General features: G+C 40.0%; 1 protein-coding gene across 4 annotated transcripts in view; it reads left to right on the top strand.

The window, feature by feature from the left end:
* The window catches only part of Fshr (follicle stimulating hormone receptor), a 178,864-nt gene that overhangs the window by 109,210 nt on the left and 53,461 nt on the right, over positions 1-16,193 (top strand). For 3 of the 4 annotated variants that reach the window (XM_031356363.1, XM_031356365.1, XM_031356364.1), the window contains one exon: positions 16,099-16,173. The exons of the other annotated variant lie outside the window; for it this stretch is intronic. In XM_031356363.1, coding sequence (XP_031212223.1) covers positions 16,099-16,173 — 75 coding nt within the window. The remainder of the gene's footprint in view (positions 1-16,098; positions 16,174-16,193) is intronic. 4 annotated transcript variants of the gene reach the window in all.

Genomic DNA, 16,193 nt, shown 5'->3' on the forward strand with positions numbered 1-16,193 from the left:
AAAAAAAAAAAAAAACAAAAAACAAAAAAACCTTCAGCCAGATGCCAACTATTGACTGCCTCATACATTGATTTGTATGTGGTATTGCAGATATCACATGCAAAGTTATCTGAATGGTCAAAGACACTATGTAACAGAAGTCAGAGATTTAGCCTTCACATGTCAGACTTTGCTTAACTCCTAAGGATTTGTTGGGGGCATGGCAGGGAATGCTTTGATGTCCTGGTATACTCTCTTATGTGAGAAGCGCTTCTCCTAATCCGTCCTGAAGTTGAGAACAGCCAGTGAAGAAAAAAGGAGAGAGAAGAGAAGGGAGGGTCAGAGAGAAAGTTGTTCACTCTTGGTTACATAATGGATAAAGATAAACACTTGGGGCCTATGAACTGTAGGTCTTGTATCCTCAACACAATGTTCCCAGACATCATGCTTTCTGTCTGCCTCTCTTAGGTTTTCTCCATGCCCAATACACATGTGCCTTTTGATCTCTAGGACAATAACCTCACTTTCTCTTTCTCTGCACTTATAAGGACCTGAAACTTATTTATATCTAACCACAGCAGGCCATAGACGTAGTTTAAGGTGCTCTAGAAAAAGTTCAAAGGTTCCCAGAATATCTCCCCTACCTGTGTTTCCGTGACTAGTGTCCACTTAGTGTCTTTTATTAAAGTTCTTCTCCCTATAAGAAGAGCTCCCTACCTCCCTCACTAAGGTAGAACTTCCACTGACTGTTAGACGTTAACTATAATTGGTTGAGTGTGAATGGGTTTCTCTTCTTTGGAACAGAGAGCTGTAGAGGGTAAGAGAACAGAGGAAGGCATTGAACAGGCCCAGTTATGTAGGCTGCAAAGTTGACGATGCTTGTCATGATGCTCAGAGCCCAGCTGTGTCTCACAGCCTCCAGTCTAGGCAAACTTCCTCTTCTCAGATAGCTTTCTCCCCACGTTAGCTGAAAATAACCCTCCTGTACTTGCCTCATTATTAACTACCCTTCTACTGTCATTTATCTTCCCTTTCAAATCTATGCCTTTCCATCTTTAGTTTATGAAGCGTTTGAGGACCAGCCTCCTGTTGACAGATTATAAACTGTTGCTCCTGTAAGAGGTTTCTTTGTGCCAGCCAGCAGCAAAGGAATCACATACTATTTCCAATAGTTTCTCACTTCCTCACTACACTTTGGCAACATGCTTTAAACACTGTGGGGCTTACCCCATCACTGACCTTGTCTAATCATATTGATTGTCAGCAATTGCTGTCTAATTGGAAAACATGTTACTATGGTAATTCCTGTGGCTTATGTCTTACTTTTAAAGACACAATGATCCTAAGATGGAGGGAAGGGATTGCTTGTGCTTGCTGACTGAGGAAAACATAATTAGATATTTAAATTATAAAACTAATGTATTTAAATGAATTCTGAAATCTAAATCAGGATTTGATATAATAAACTGACCTCACAATTTCAACCAAAAGTACAGTTGTTCTGAGCATATTTATGCCCCTCCCCCAAACACTTTTTTAGGAAAAGGAAAAGGAACAAAAATGGTCAATTTATCTTGGTTAAGTTAAAGTGCAAAAGTCAGGGGCTGATCTTGTAGAAGAAGCTCTTTATTGTACAGGGGCAATTGCTCTCTCTAGGATGGGGGTGTAGTTCATTAGTGGAGTGCTTGGATAACATGCTCAAAGCCCCGTGTAAACAAGGAATGATTATAGAATCTCAGAATTTAGCAGGTAAAGTCAGTAGAACAAGAAGTGAAAGCTTACTCCTAGTTCCATAGCAAGTGGAAGTCAGCCAGCTCTATCTAGAAATAAAGAAACAAAACGCAGAGTGGGCTGGAGCACACATCGCTCTTCAGAGGACCGTAGTTCAGTTCCTCCTTCCCATGTCAGGGAGCTTATAGCTGCATGTAACTCCAACTCCAGGGATTTGATGCTCTCCTCTGGCCTGTGTAGGCATCGACCCTTCATACACATAAACTCAAAGACATACACTGACTTAAAAATAATCAAAATAAGCCTTTTAAAAACAGAGGAAAGAACAAAAGAAAGAAGGAAGGAAGGAAAAAAGACAAATTATCCCATGAACAAGTAGAGTGAGTCAAGCTGAAAACCAGGCACACAGGGAGCCTGGGACCCTGGGGTACAGAACTGTGCCAGAGAGATAACCAGCCTGGATTTAGAGGGCTAAATGTTCCTCCTTCCTTTTTTAATTGACTGAGAAAACCAGCTGGCCTCCATGTTCTTTGCCAGGTTTCTTAGGTAAATTAACAATACAATTGTGTTTCTGTCATTCTTTTAGTCTATCAGCCATCAGTGGGTGAAAGCCATTAATCAGACATACTGCAGGAAGCAATCTCTGCTCACAATGCAGTGCAGAAGATGCTGCCACTTCCTGTGGGATTTAAAGCTTCCTGAAGTCAGAAATCACTCTCTGGATACATCTAAAGAAGGACAAAGGCATTTGAGATTTGGCATCAAAACTACTGAATCATTGTTCCTCCTTGTTCCCTCAATTCACACACAGAGTGAGTCTGAGAATTCTGACCTGGGCAACCAGGGACAAGAGGAGTGTGACAACTAATACAGTAGCAGTCCGACCTACAACTGCAGTGCAGTTGCTGTGACCCATCGCTGGTGTCACTGTGATCAACTATTCTGATAAAGGCACAAGCAGTGCCCTAGGAAGGTGAGAGGATGGAATGTCTTAATTCTGGGTGATTAGAGAACTTTCCCTGGAAATTACTTGAAGAGATGTCTCAGAATGAGCCTGAGATTTCCTTTTTGCTGTACTGTTCAAGAATAGAGAGAAAGTCTACTCTAACTACACATAATACATGACCAAAGGGATTCTGAGGACCCTTTTGAAGACAGCACCGACTTCTGTAGGTGCCACATGACCACTCTACACACATAATCACAGAATGCCTGCTATACAGCTCCACCCTACAAATATAACAAAGTTACCCAGGGAAATGTGGCTCTAGATTAGACTCCTATAATTATAATTATGACAAAAAATACCAGGGCTGTGGCTGGAGAGGTATCTTAATTTTTAAGAGAGAATTACTTGCTCTTGCAAAGTTACTGCTCTTGCATAGGACCCAAGTTTAATTCCTAGCACCCATGTCAGGCAGATCACACGTGCTGTAACTCCAACTTCAAGGGGATCTGACACCTCTGAGCTCTGCGGCATCTACATTTACATGAACACACACACACACATACACACACACACAGAGGCATGCAAGCACACAACACGCAGACATGCACCCGCAGACATGCACACACACAAGCACACATAATCCTACATAAGAACCAAACTGACCTGTGTTTCTGAAGGGTCAAAAGGGACAGCTTGAACAACAGCATTACATAAACATTCCAAGTGGTCAAGTGACACTCCTTCACTGTGACTCATAAAGGAAGCACTTTCATGCCAAGTGTAAGAGTTAATGAGGTAGAAAATGGAAGGGCATAAAATATGGAGTGACTATGAATTACAGAGTGAAAACAGAGGCTTGAAGAGGAGGGAAGTCATTTGGGGAAGTCAGTTGGGTTGTTACACGTATGGCAGAGAAGGGAAAACAGTACCACACGCCTGAAACTATTGTTTGAGGTGCTGTAAAATGAGAGCAGTGGGCAGTATAGCCCTTAGGAATTATCACATACATGCAGGCACGCAAGCAAGCACATAAATTTGCACACTTGTACTTCTGGTTAAGAAACCCAACACTGGCTTACTGGAGACATCAATGGAAAACTGCTAAGCTGACAGTAAAACACACACTCTCTTCGACAGAGTCATGGCTCCTGCTCTTGGGTCTCATCTAGCCTAGGGCTGCTGCTGAAACTCTGCTGCTATGCTTTCATGGGTCTGCCCCAGGAGAGCTCTCAAGAGCATAGCCATGAGCCCTTGAGAAGGCTGATTCCTGCAGGCCTTCCTCGACTCAGCCCATTAAAAATGGAAGTTGGCTGTCATGGAGAACTGCCCGAGATGTGGCTGGCTGAGTTTTAATAACAGAAATAATTAAAATCACAAAATTCTGAGGCTAGAAGAGACCCTAGAGATTATTTGAATCAACAGTGTTGTTTTATAGATGAAGAGCTGAAGCCCAGGAAGATAAGAGATTTGACTCTAGGAAGGTGGTTAATTAGTGGCAAAGTCAGGAGGAGAACCCAGGTCTCCTGACTCTGTGAAGTAAGGAGAATGACAGGAAGCAGCGTGACCTCTGCAAACAGCATGTGTCTTGTTCCAGTGCTGGCCATGCATTATTTATGTGATCGTCAATAGCCCAGCCCAGCCGATAGAAAGGATTAAAGATACATGCACTTAGAGACAGAAGACCTTTGCAACATTTTACAGATGAAAATGGACTTTAGACAGCTCCAGTAGATAAATGAGGTCAAATATAAATTTAGTCAAGAGGATTTTGTCATTGTTTGTTTTCTTCTAATTGACCAAACAGTCTGCTAATCAACTAGTGAGTAAAAATGTATTAAACACCACTGGGTATGTTCATATTTCAACCCATGGTAGATGGAAAACTCTACCCCAACCCTCACAGGATGAGTGTTGGTTGATCAAACCCTAGGCTTCACTCTGGTTCTCAGCCTCTGACTTTAGGGTGAATAGATGATAACAAGAAGCATCAAAATGGCAAGGGCTTCTTTGTTACCTCGTGATGTAAGGTGCTCTCTCTGCATTCTGCTTAGAATCCCAGGACAATGCAGCCCCAACATCATCAGTTTTTGAAGGTTATCCTATGCACCTCCAGGTGACAGAGGGAAAGGAGGCAGAGAAAGCAGTGGCAGTCCCTTCTGCTCACAGCTCCAGGCTGGCTCCTTTTTCTCTCAGAGCAACAAGGTTAAGCAAGATTGGCTAAGAAATAGGTGTGGTGGCACATTCTTGTAAACTGAGCTACTCAGCAAGCTGAAAGATTATGAGAAGCCTACCAAGGCCTTCTGTCAAAAAAAAAATACTGTTTAAAAAGCTGAGTGTATAGCTTAGTGGTATAGTATTCAATCTCCAATACTGCTGGGAGGTGAGGAAGCAGGGAGAGAGAATGAGGGAGGGAGGAAGGCGAGAAGGGACATATTATGTATCTAAGCATGAATAAATGAGAGGGAGCAAATAGATTTTTAGAAGATAGCTAGAAATATATTCCATACCATATATTATCTCCATAATTCTCACAAGATCTTTAAATAGCTATACATTTATTTCTACTGAAATATACAAGTGCTGAGCTGGAGAGATGACTCAGCAGTTAAGAGCACTGACTATTCTTCCACAGGTCCTGAGTTCAAATCCCATCAACCACATAGTGGTTCACAACCATCTTTATGGGAATCTGATGTCCTCTTCTGGTGTGTCTGAAGACAGTGACAGTGTACATGAAATATACAAGTGTCACAAGTGTTAGCTGACTTGTCCCAGGTCACATACACACCAGGCAATGATAAAAAGTAAGAATCTGAATACAGAACAATCTGTTTTCCCATGCATATTGTCACTCATATATGACTACAAACTAGACAAGTACAAGCCATCAAAACCACTTAGTGAGATTGCTTGTGTTGAACATTTAGTACAGTGTTTACTATGCAGCAAATGTCTAATAAAGGTTAATTACTATCAGCAGCACCATTGCTCCTGAAGTCTCCAATACACAGCTCAAGCTTAGAAGTATTGAACCTGAGGACAGCTTACTGCAACCCTGTATGTCTGCTGCTCAAATCTTCCATTCCCACCGCCAACACTGGTCTCAGATAAAGCTGAGAAGTCATGTTAGCACCAGGTGATCTAATCAATGACCCTTTTCTTTTTGCTCTACACAGAATCACCTAGTTTACTGCCTTGATTTCTCATCACTAAGAACACAATGGATTCCTGTTTAAACAATTTCTGACAGGCACACACAGTAATACAGTAATTGTTCACCCTTGCTAGCTTCTGGATGTAATCTGGTTCTACCTGCAGAAAGCCTAGCTCCTACTTTAAGCTCATTTGTTTTCCCCAACAACAATCCCATACATGGCTTTGAGAAATAGGTATCATCTACACTCCTGTTTGAAGTAGACAGCAGCTCTGTTTACCAGCACCCGTGCCACTCTTTTCTCCACTCTTCTGTTGTTGGGAGATTATTCAACCAAAGGACACACAAACACTCCTAAAGTTAAATAGAAAATCTGTATTGCCAGCCTGTGACTGCATGAGGAACTTGCCCAAATCATGCAACCTCACCATTCTTTGTCATTTATAAGCAAAACCACATCCTGGTTGATACATTTCAGTTAGTAAGAACAGTTACCAGGAATTGAAAGTATTGAAGTGAAAAGCAAGGTAAGTATGCTTAGGGGCCTTCCTGGACTCTGGAAATATGGACTAGGTCTTTGATGGATTAGGTCTTTGTTCCAGTTTTTGGCAGGTCTACATGTTGAGTTCTAAGGTCAGAATGGTGCTTCTAGCATGACTTCAGTCATGCTAACGTCTGGATATCTGTTACACTGTCATACTTATTTTATACCTAATACTGAGTCTACTCCAACTCTTTAAGTCAATCAAATGGGCACATTATATTTGTTTAAAAAACAGTTACTCATGGTTCCCATAAAAATCACTTGAGTTAGCACAGTCTGTTAAGAACTGGCTGAAGAAAATAGCAAAGAGACATAATGAGGATAATAAAGGTAGGGGTTGGCAAGAAATAGTTAAAAATAGCAATGGAAATGATTTAAGGCTTTATTGCATATTAAATGACAAAGAGATCATTAGTGACCCTAAGACTAAGGCTTGTGCTGGTCCAGTGGGCCAGTAAGTGGGGCTGTTAGCTTGAAGTTGGAATTGAGGTAGAACAACAGTGGGAGTAAGGGTATAATCCTGCACCAGACTTGTTGTTAGAACAAATAGTTCATGGAAAAGATGGTATAACATGCCCTGAGTAGCATCAGACCTGGGGCCAATGTGGTCCAAAATGCAAGAGTATCCCAATGACACGTGATCCATCAGCAAAGAGGTTGTACCTAAAGGAGTGTGAGAAGGAGCCAGTCAAAGAAAACTTCTACAGGAAAAGATAGAGAGACCTCAAGTCACAGCCTGGGAAGATTTAGAGAAAATGTGGTGGCAAAGTGAACATTTGAGAGAGCACTCATTACCAAAGGCTGTGTTCAACACTTGGCATTCCTCCTTCTCTTTCCCCATTTGTGTTCTACTAACTTCACACTCTCTATTTTTTTTTTTATATACGTGACTTTTATCCAATTAGATTGCAGATTCCTGGAAGACAAAGGCTCTTCTTTTTACTGTTTTATATGTTTTAGACTTGCATAAAAATGTACTAAAAAAGCACTTATCATATGAGTTGCTGCTTGGAACTTTGATTTATCTGTAGGGGGGAACACTTGCATGTGAACTTGTATATTGACTTGTCAGAACTCAGGATCCATGAACCAGGGAGGGAAGGATGATATATAGTTGTTATATAGGCCTGTTGTTTGCCCCCAAAATCTGCTGTGTTAGAAATTAAAAATAATAATAACAGAATTTCAGAAGTAGAACATTTTTAGACACTAGAAATGTGCCCCTCTAGTCTCTGCTACCTTCTGAGTCTTCTGAGAGGATTGATCCATATTCTCTGTTGACTGTATAAGGTAACTGGGCAGTAAAGAGGAAATCATGTAGCCTTTCTTTGTTTTTCTCTAAAAGACAATACCTACCTTCTGAGGCAGCTGTGAGCTTCAAACACAGAAAATTGCCAGGTATATAATAAATCCTTAATACATATTAACTGCTATGGTTATGATTTTTCATCCCATGCTTCTGCTGCCGGGAAGAAGGGTGAGGAATATATCAATATAGGCATGACAATATCCAAGATAAGATCCCAGTGGCTACAATTAGGCTGAGCCACTGAGGGTGATTATATCTCTGTGTCCTTTGGGTGTGTCTTTAAAGCAACCACAGCAAAAACTAGCCATGCCCATGATAAGGAAAGAATTCTGAAAAGAAAGGACCCTCATAGGTATAGAAAGCAAAGGGACTTGCCTGTTGTCATCTGAGGGGTCAGAGGAGCCTTGGGCTCCTAACTCACTCTAAATGTGAACTGGCATACTTAAATTGAGCCTCTAACTAAAGAAACAGCATATGCCTTTGGTTATAGCTCCAGGAGGGGTGGCTATCCAAACCAAGGTACCTTCCTGTCCTACCTAATCTCCTATGTGTGGTCAATGAGACAGGTGGCCAGTCTTACTCTAGGAGTCAGAATGAAGCTGAGGTTTGAATTAATACCATAGCCTAGTTGAAGACTACAAATGACCTACAGAAGCGATTAGGAAATGCCTGGATTTCTCTGAGTAAGGCCTCAAGGATTCCTAGGACACTCGCCAGCAGCCACTCCCTAGCTCTGTGGTTACCCGGGCTAGCATCTCCTGAACTTATTAGCCTAAATGAATTCAGTTTTAAACAGCAGAAGGTGAGGAGGCATGTGGTCCAGCAGACATAGTAATATTTGAATTTGCTATGAAACAAGTGTTTCCTGTCACACAGATGATTCAGTCCCTCGGGGACCCCTGGAGGTGACTATTATAAACATGCACAGATTCTCAGTAGGGTTCCAATGGTAACTGATTAGTCAGACAGAGTGGGTTCAAATCCTGCTCTCATGTTAAAGCCTCTGAATCAACCTTAAGAGATTCTAGATAGGGTATGAATGTGAATTTGAAGAGCTTTACAGACTTCTCTGGAAGACACTTTCATGAGAGTTTTCACTGACATTTTCTGACTTTATACTGCAAAGCCCATTTCTAGAACTGAGAGAGTAGACTAGATAAAAATACAGGAAAAGACAGGATGTGTGTACTACATACATACTATCACGATAGTATTACAATTTCAGGAGACATTATATAAGGATACTCACATAAAATGCCTCTGAAATAATTTTATAATATAATGCAAATTGTGTAACACATACTATACTCTTAGTATGTGTAATATAGATGTGTGCATAATATATGGTTTTACATTATGTGTCTTTTCATTTGCGAAGCATGCAATAAATGCTGTGTGTGTGTGTGTGTGTTTCGAAACTCCTATAGGAATGTGCTTTGCAACTAAGTATATATAGACTATATATATGTATATTTACTGTATTCTTATATGTGGGGTATGTTGTATGTTAGTATGTGGAACTATATACACCATTATATTTAAATACAATCTACCTATCTAGCAACCTAGATGAGGCTTAGCACATAAATTTAACTAGACTGTAGAAACCTGCAGGACCCAGATTATTTATCTCTAGATTCTTGTTACCAGTGTCAGTACCCAAAACACAGACATTGCTTGGTCAACATTTGATGTAGAATAAATTAGTTCTCCTCATTTTAACAATCCCACTCTGTGATTCTACTGAACAAGATGCTTCCCCCCTGTGTTAATGTGCAATTTGATTTAGACAGATTGTTTGTTGTGTGTGTTCAAGAGCACAGCTTTATTGTTTGAAAGTGAAGTAGAAAAATCTTTCCTAATCACTCAGAGCTAATTCATTCATTTAGCAAATGGTTGGGAACAGGAATACAAAAAAAAAAAAAGGCAATGGAACTATGGAATTATCATCAGAAGCTCTCTGAGGAGCGCAAGAAACTTTATTTAAACTATGCAATTCATCTCTAGAATGCAGATCCAATATGATGTATGAGGCTCACTGATAGAGGATCTATGATCCCCTAGGTTATGGGAAAGACAGATAATTAAATTTATTCTGATGGTAGTAAAGAAATTAAATGTTATTCCAAATATTTTTATGTGATTGGCTGCCTTAATGTACCCAATCAAGAAAAAGCAAACTGCATAAATCAGAGAAAAATCCTCATTGAAGTGATTGGGGAGTGAATATGAAGAATTCTCACTAGAGAATATCTCCTATATTTTAGAAAAAAAATGTTCTTTGCATGTCTTAGTCCATTTAGTGTTGCTGTAACAGAACACCTGACATAAATAACAATAAAAGATTTTGTCTCACAACTTGGATGACTATTAAGTCAAAAAACATGGCACCACCATTTGGCTGACTCACAACATGGATGGGGCAGAGAGGAAACCCAGCACGTGCAGAATGGTCATACATTCTAGTAAGAGATGGGAGCAGTGAGGCTGTGCTGTAATGACCCAGTCAGGAGGAGGCCAATCCAGCCTTAAAACACCTAATGCACTCTTTGAAGCAAGCACTAAATCCTTCACACAGGCATCCAGTTCATCACCTCCCATTAAGTCCCACTCCTTCCAGTAAAATGGGCTCTAAACATGAGCATAATGGGAACCAAATTTCCAGCAATTGAACCTTTGGACATTTTAACCAGTCTAACTCATGGCTCTGAGCCTCTCAGATGTCAATCACCAGGGATTTTTTTAAAGCTCAGATTGCAACTTGTTTATTTGATATCCGTGGGAGGCCTGCCCTTGTCTGTGGAGAAAGAAAAGAGGAGTAGATCTGGGGGAAAGGGGAGGTGGTGGGGAGAGACTGGGAGGAAAGGAGAGAGGGCAAACTGCAATTGGGATGCTATGTATGAGAGAATTAAAAAGAAAAAGACACCACAGGTTGCCATTAGAAAGGCCTGAATAGAGAGCTTCATGTTCAACACTTCTGAAAACTTGGTAGTGGTAGTGCTGGTGTCAAGAATGCAATGTTCTTCAAAGCAAGACTGGAAACACCCTACCAGGCTTCCCCCAGGCATTCACACACATAGTAGGGATAAAAAACATGATAGGATAATCTAATTACAACAGCTCAAGAGGTAAGATTTTTTTATTAAAAAGAAAATCCGTGTCACACCCCCCCCCCAAATGTTTATAACTATTTCAGCTTTCCTGGTGCTTAAATTCTCATCAAACTTTCTGCAGTTGGAGCAATTTCCACACTATTGTTGTGTGACTGCTTTGTTATCATTATTTCATTTCTGATTTCACTGAGACCTTAGAAACTATTTTATTCATCTGTCTCTATATTACAGCATATAGTGGTGATTCAGTATACATTTATGACTCAGAAAATGTCTAGTGGATAGATAAAAAAGATTGAAGACTGAAGTGTTTAGTCCTATGTGTGGCATCTGGTGAACTGCAGCAGAATGGGAGTTCTGTTCAAGGTTTTCCTTTGTAGCTTTGTTGGTTGGCACCTTGACCAAACCCAGCAAATGACTGTTAGTCTTGTCTGTGGTTTAAGCCTTTGTTTCGGGTTTTGTTTTGATTGGATTGGTTGTTTTACTAATCTGTAACAAACAAGAACTTGCTTGTGTTTGTCACGTTTTTCTAAAGCCAACAGTGTACCTTTGCCTATACTTCCCATTGTCATAGGTACTATGTTTATACAATGAAGTCTTTGAATCGACAGAATATCCATAGCTAAGAAAGAAAATCTGGTGACCATAAAAGATTAGAAATCATTTCACTGGGAATTAAGGAAGGTGACATTAAAGGTTCTGTCTATCCATGAAACCCACACTGTATAAAGGGAGAACTGTGCCTGCATGTGTCATGGGTTTGGGAGAGACAGGACAAATGCTGGAGAGGAGATTTCAGAAAGCACTGCATTCCTCATATGTGTTTTCTGCCCAAGAGAGTGGAGTTCATGTTCAGTACTTTTGAAGGAAAAGGAGGTTTCAATGCTCATAGTATAAACTTTTTTTAAAAAGTCTTATTCGATTTTTATTTATATTACTCTTAATTTTGTGTATGCCTATCTGTCTACTTAAATAAGAGCATAGGATTACAAATATCTGCAAAGGCTATAGCAGAGTGGTGAACTCCCTAGAACAAGAGTTAGAGGAAGATGTGAGCTTTCTGGAATGGGTGCTGGGAACCTAACTCCAGTCCTCTGCAAGAGCAGCAAGTGCTGCTAGCCACCTAGTCATTTTTTTTCAGCTTCCTACTAAAGTGAGTGCAAGGGAGTAACTGAGCATTTGGATGTAGTTAGAAATCCAGCATAAATATTTAACCTATCATAGAGTGATACTAATGTATCTACGGTAGCATGTATTCAGTCTTACCTGATCTTGGATTGAGCCTGGTTGGTACTTGGATATTACAATGTCATGAACATCCTCACCATTACAGTGTATATGAATTTACCAAAAGCTGATGCTATTCATTTTGAGTTGAATTACCACAGCTTTTCAGAATAACAAAATGCCAGCCTGTGGCTTAGGGCTAAAAGCCTCACTAATGCTGCCACCATATGAACTGGAGTAAAGGAGAAAATATGAAATCAAATGGTTTAGTTATGGTTCAATTGTCTCAAAGTACATGTGCTGAAATTTTAGTGCCTGTGACTGGAGAGACAGGCTTAGTGACGCTCATGATACGAAATGATGTAACTGGAGAGAGGCAGGGCTTAGTGATGCTCATGATAAGAGATGATGTAACTGGAGAGAGGCAGGGCTTAGTGATGCTCATGATAAGAGATGATGTAACTGGAGAGAGGCAGAGCTTACTGATGCTCATGATAAGAGATGATGTAACTGGAGAGAGGCAGAGCTTAGTGATGCTCATGATAAGAGATGATGTAACTGGAGAGAGGCAGAGCTTAGTAGGATGTAACTAAGCTTCCTTGCCTCCGAAACTAACCTTCTGCAGAGCTGTGCAAACCCATTGCCATGATCTAGAAAAGAATTAGCAAACTACCTCACCTACCTCCTCGTTTTACAGTGGGGAATCCAAGGACCAAAGTGTTCCATGGCCTAAAGAGGCAGAAGAAAGTGAGCAAGACCTGCCGATGGTCAGAAATGTTTCTGCATACAGAGCCAAAATGACAAACTGGAGAGACTGTCTGCATCTCTCATAGACAGTAAAAACACAATAAATGATCACAGAATTAACTAGAGAGAGAAGGGGGGTTAAACTGGAAGGAGACCTAGGAATTTCTTAAGCTTTCTATTATTGCGGCCTGTCCTCTTTGCTCAACCCCATCTGGCCAGAGAAACACTCACCAGTCCCATTACTCTCCAGTCTCTGAAGTTGACACTAAGACACAGGAACTACTTACTAAAAGAATTAAATCAGGAGTGTTTCTTAGCCAGTTTATGCTAATAATTTCCAGGGTATTTTCTAAACAATATTAAAGCATCCAGACATGAGTTAGGCTAAGATATGTTCTAAAATTAGACAGAATATCAGCAAGAGCATGATATTCAGTTGATAGGAAAGCTGGAAATGTTGCCAGAGGACAGTGTCTCATAGATCTTATGTAGATTTAAGCTCTCCTCCCTACCTACGTCTTCTGTTCCTGCAGCTCTTTCACTCATCCATTGCAGGTCCAAATGCATGTCTTCTGGGCTGTTATTAAGTAAGAGCTTTTCACTTACAAACCCTCATTCACCAACTTGTGAAAATTACACTGGCACCCCAGGTTGACACATACCTCAAGTCTTTATCCCTCTCTGAGACAGCTATTTCACTACCATCAGCCAACTGCTCCTGTCTCTACTCTACAGATGTTTTCTGGAGCCATTTTAGAACTCTTACTCTCAGTCCCAAGCCAGGCCAGCAGACAGCACTTCTACCTCAGCCTACTTGAGTGCATGCTGTCTGGGATGTTTCCTGAGACAGGCAACTGCAGCATAAAAACTGCACGAGTCTTCCCAGGGGGCCTAATATGAGTCTGCTTCATCTGGGAGACACTTCATAAACACTAAGCCACCCTGTCTCCTCAGAGGCTCTGGCTTCTTCACGGCAAACTTCATTCTCCACAGCCTTCAGATTTCTCCTAAAGAAAGAAAAGCTAGGGTCTGAACCATAGGGTGTTTTATGCCACGTCATCATTAATACCAAAGGTAAGCTTTACTTTACCACTATCATGGATTGGGGATAGGTTTTAATACATGTTTATTTTTAAAATAATTGATCAGGGCTGGCGAGATGGCTCAGCAGGTAAAAGCACCAACTGCTCTTCCGAAGGTCATGAATTCAAATTCCAGCAACCACATAGTGGCTCACAACCACCCATAATGAAATCTGACGCCCTCTTCTGGTATGTCTGAAGACAGCTACAGTGTATTCATTTATAATAATAATAAATAAATCTTTAAAAAATAAAATAAAAAAAAGATAAAATAATTGATTAAAAAAATAAAACCAGATCCATGTCATCACACATAACAAGCAATTCAAAACCATCAGCAACTTGAATGGAAGACCAAAATCTTAGGAACTGCTACAGTAAAATATAAGTAAAACACATTGAGATATAGGATTCCAATAGCACAGGAAACCATCCCCAAAACTGACCTACCCAAAAGAATTGCCATAAAATTAGTAAGTTTCTTCACAACAAAAGAAACAATAGCCAGAGTGAAGAGATACTGCAGGCTGGGAGAAAATCTTTGCTACCTGTCCATCTGATATGATTTTAATATGTAGAACATAAGAACTAAAAAGAAACAATAAAAAGAAACCTCCAGGCAATGAATGAACTAATCAACCAGATAGTTCTCAAAGGAAAAAGAACAAATGATTAATATTTTAAGTTGAAAAAACCTAAACCATCATGGAAACTTAATATTCCATCTCACTCCAGTCAGAATCATTACTCTCAAAGAACAATTAACAAATTCTGACAAGGATGTGGAAGACACGGAAATATTATACATCATTAGGGATCACGTAAACTGGTTCCTCAAAAGAATTAAAAGCAGAACCATAATAAAAATAGAAATACAGTATGATCCAGTAATACCACTCTCACTCCTGGAGTAGACCTGAAGGATCCTATGTCAGTACTCAACAAAGATAGATGTATGTTCACATTCACTGATGCAGCATCACATCAGCCAAGGTCAGGAACCAGCCAGGAGTCCAGCAATAGACAGACAGATAAAGAAAATGTGATACATAGATTCAGTGGAATTTTATTTAGTAATAACAAAAAGTAAAATTATAGAATTCACCAGAAAATGGATAGAACTCAAGTTCATTATGTTTAGTGAAATAAACCAGACTCAGTAAAAAGGATCATACTCTCTCATGTGTAGTATGTAGATCCAATTTGTGTGTGTACATGCCTCTCTCTCTCTCTCTCTCTCTCTCTCTCTCTCTCTCTCTCTCTCACTCTCTCTCTCTCGTGTGTGTGTGTGCGTGTGTGTATGTGTGTATGTGTGTATTTGTAGAATATGAAAGGACCAATGGAACAATGAGAGGACAGAAGATGTCTCCAGGGGGCAGGAGGGAGGAGCAGGTGAGAGTGGTGGAATGTATGTGCTGTGAAAACAGAGAGTGGTCTGACTTGGCAGGGAAAGAAGACCTCTGAGAAAGGGGGTGTGGCAGTGAAGGGCAGTGGGACTTGGGAAAGAATGATAGACACACACACACATACACATATGTATGTATATGAAAATATATCATATGGATCAAATGTTAAAAATGCATTAAACTGACATTTTGAAAATACCATTACTTTATTCTAACAAAAAGTTTTAAAATAATTTTAAAAAAGAGAACAAAAATGACCAGGGCAGATCCCTAGAGAGGGAAGCAGGAGAAAGAATGAACATTCGTACTCTTAAACATCACAGGTAGTTTAACAGAGAACTTGGCTCCAGAGTCAAGAGCAGGTTCAATGAACCACAGCCCGTGGGCCACATTCAGCCACATTTTTTTAATAAATAAAGTTTTATTGGTAAACAGTTCATTCCCTATGGTTTTATTGGAACTTCATTGTTTGTAGTAGTTTTGAGGCAGATCAATAAATAATCCACAAAGGCAATAAATAGCTAATGATTCATAAAGTCAATAGATAGGAAGCTTAGTTTGATTTCATACAGTATATTACTCTAAATACCTTTAACTAAGTCTCCCTTCAGCTTTGGTTTCTATAGCTAAAGAATTTCTAATCTCTAAATGAACCACTACCCCAAATTTATTATCTCACTGTTCTATAAATATTAACATCAAGTGTATTAGTTTAGACTTACTGCTACAGCTAACTTGAGGAAATGAAAGCGGCTTTGTGTCTTATGACTCCTCCCAAGTACAAGGCTCTAATTGAGTCCTTATAAGGTTTATGAGGGAAAACTAAGCTAACCTGAATTATCTTTCTTTTGCTGCAGAGAGATCTCTCAGAATGATGTCTTGGAGGTAATAGAGGCAGATGTGTTCTCCAACCTACCCAAGTTGCATGAAATGTAAGCAACATGCCAGTGTG

This window comes from Mastomys coucha, unplaced genomic scaffold (genome assembly GCF_008632895.1).
Source record: "Mastomys coucha isolate ucsf_1 unplaced genomic scaffold, UCSF_Mcou_1 pScaffold6, whole genome shotgun sequence".
Taxonomy (NCBI): domain Eukaryota; kingdom Metazoa; phylum Chordata; class Mammalia; order Rodentia; family Muridae; genus Mastomys; species Mastomys coucha.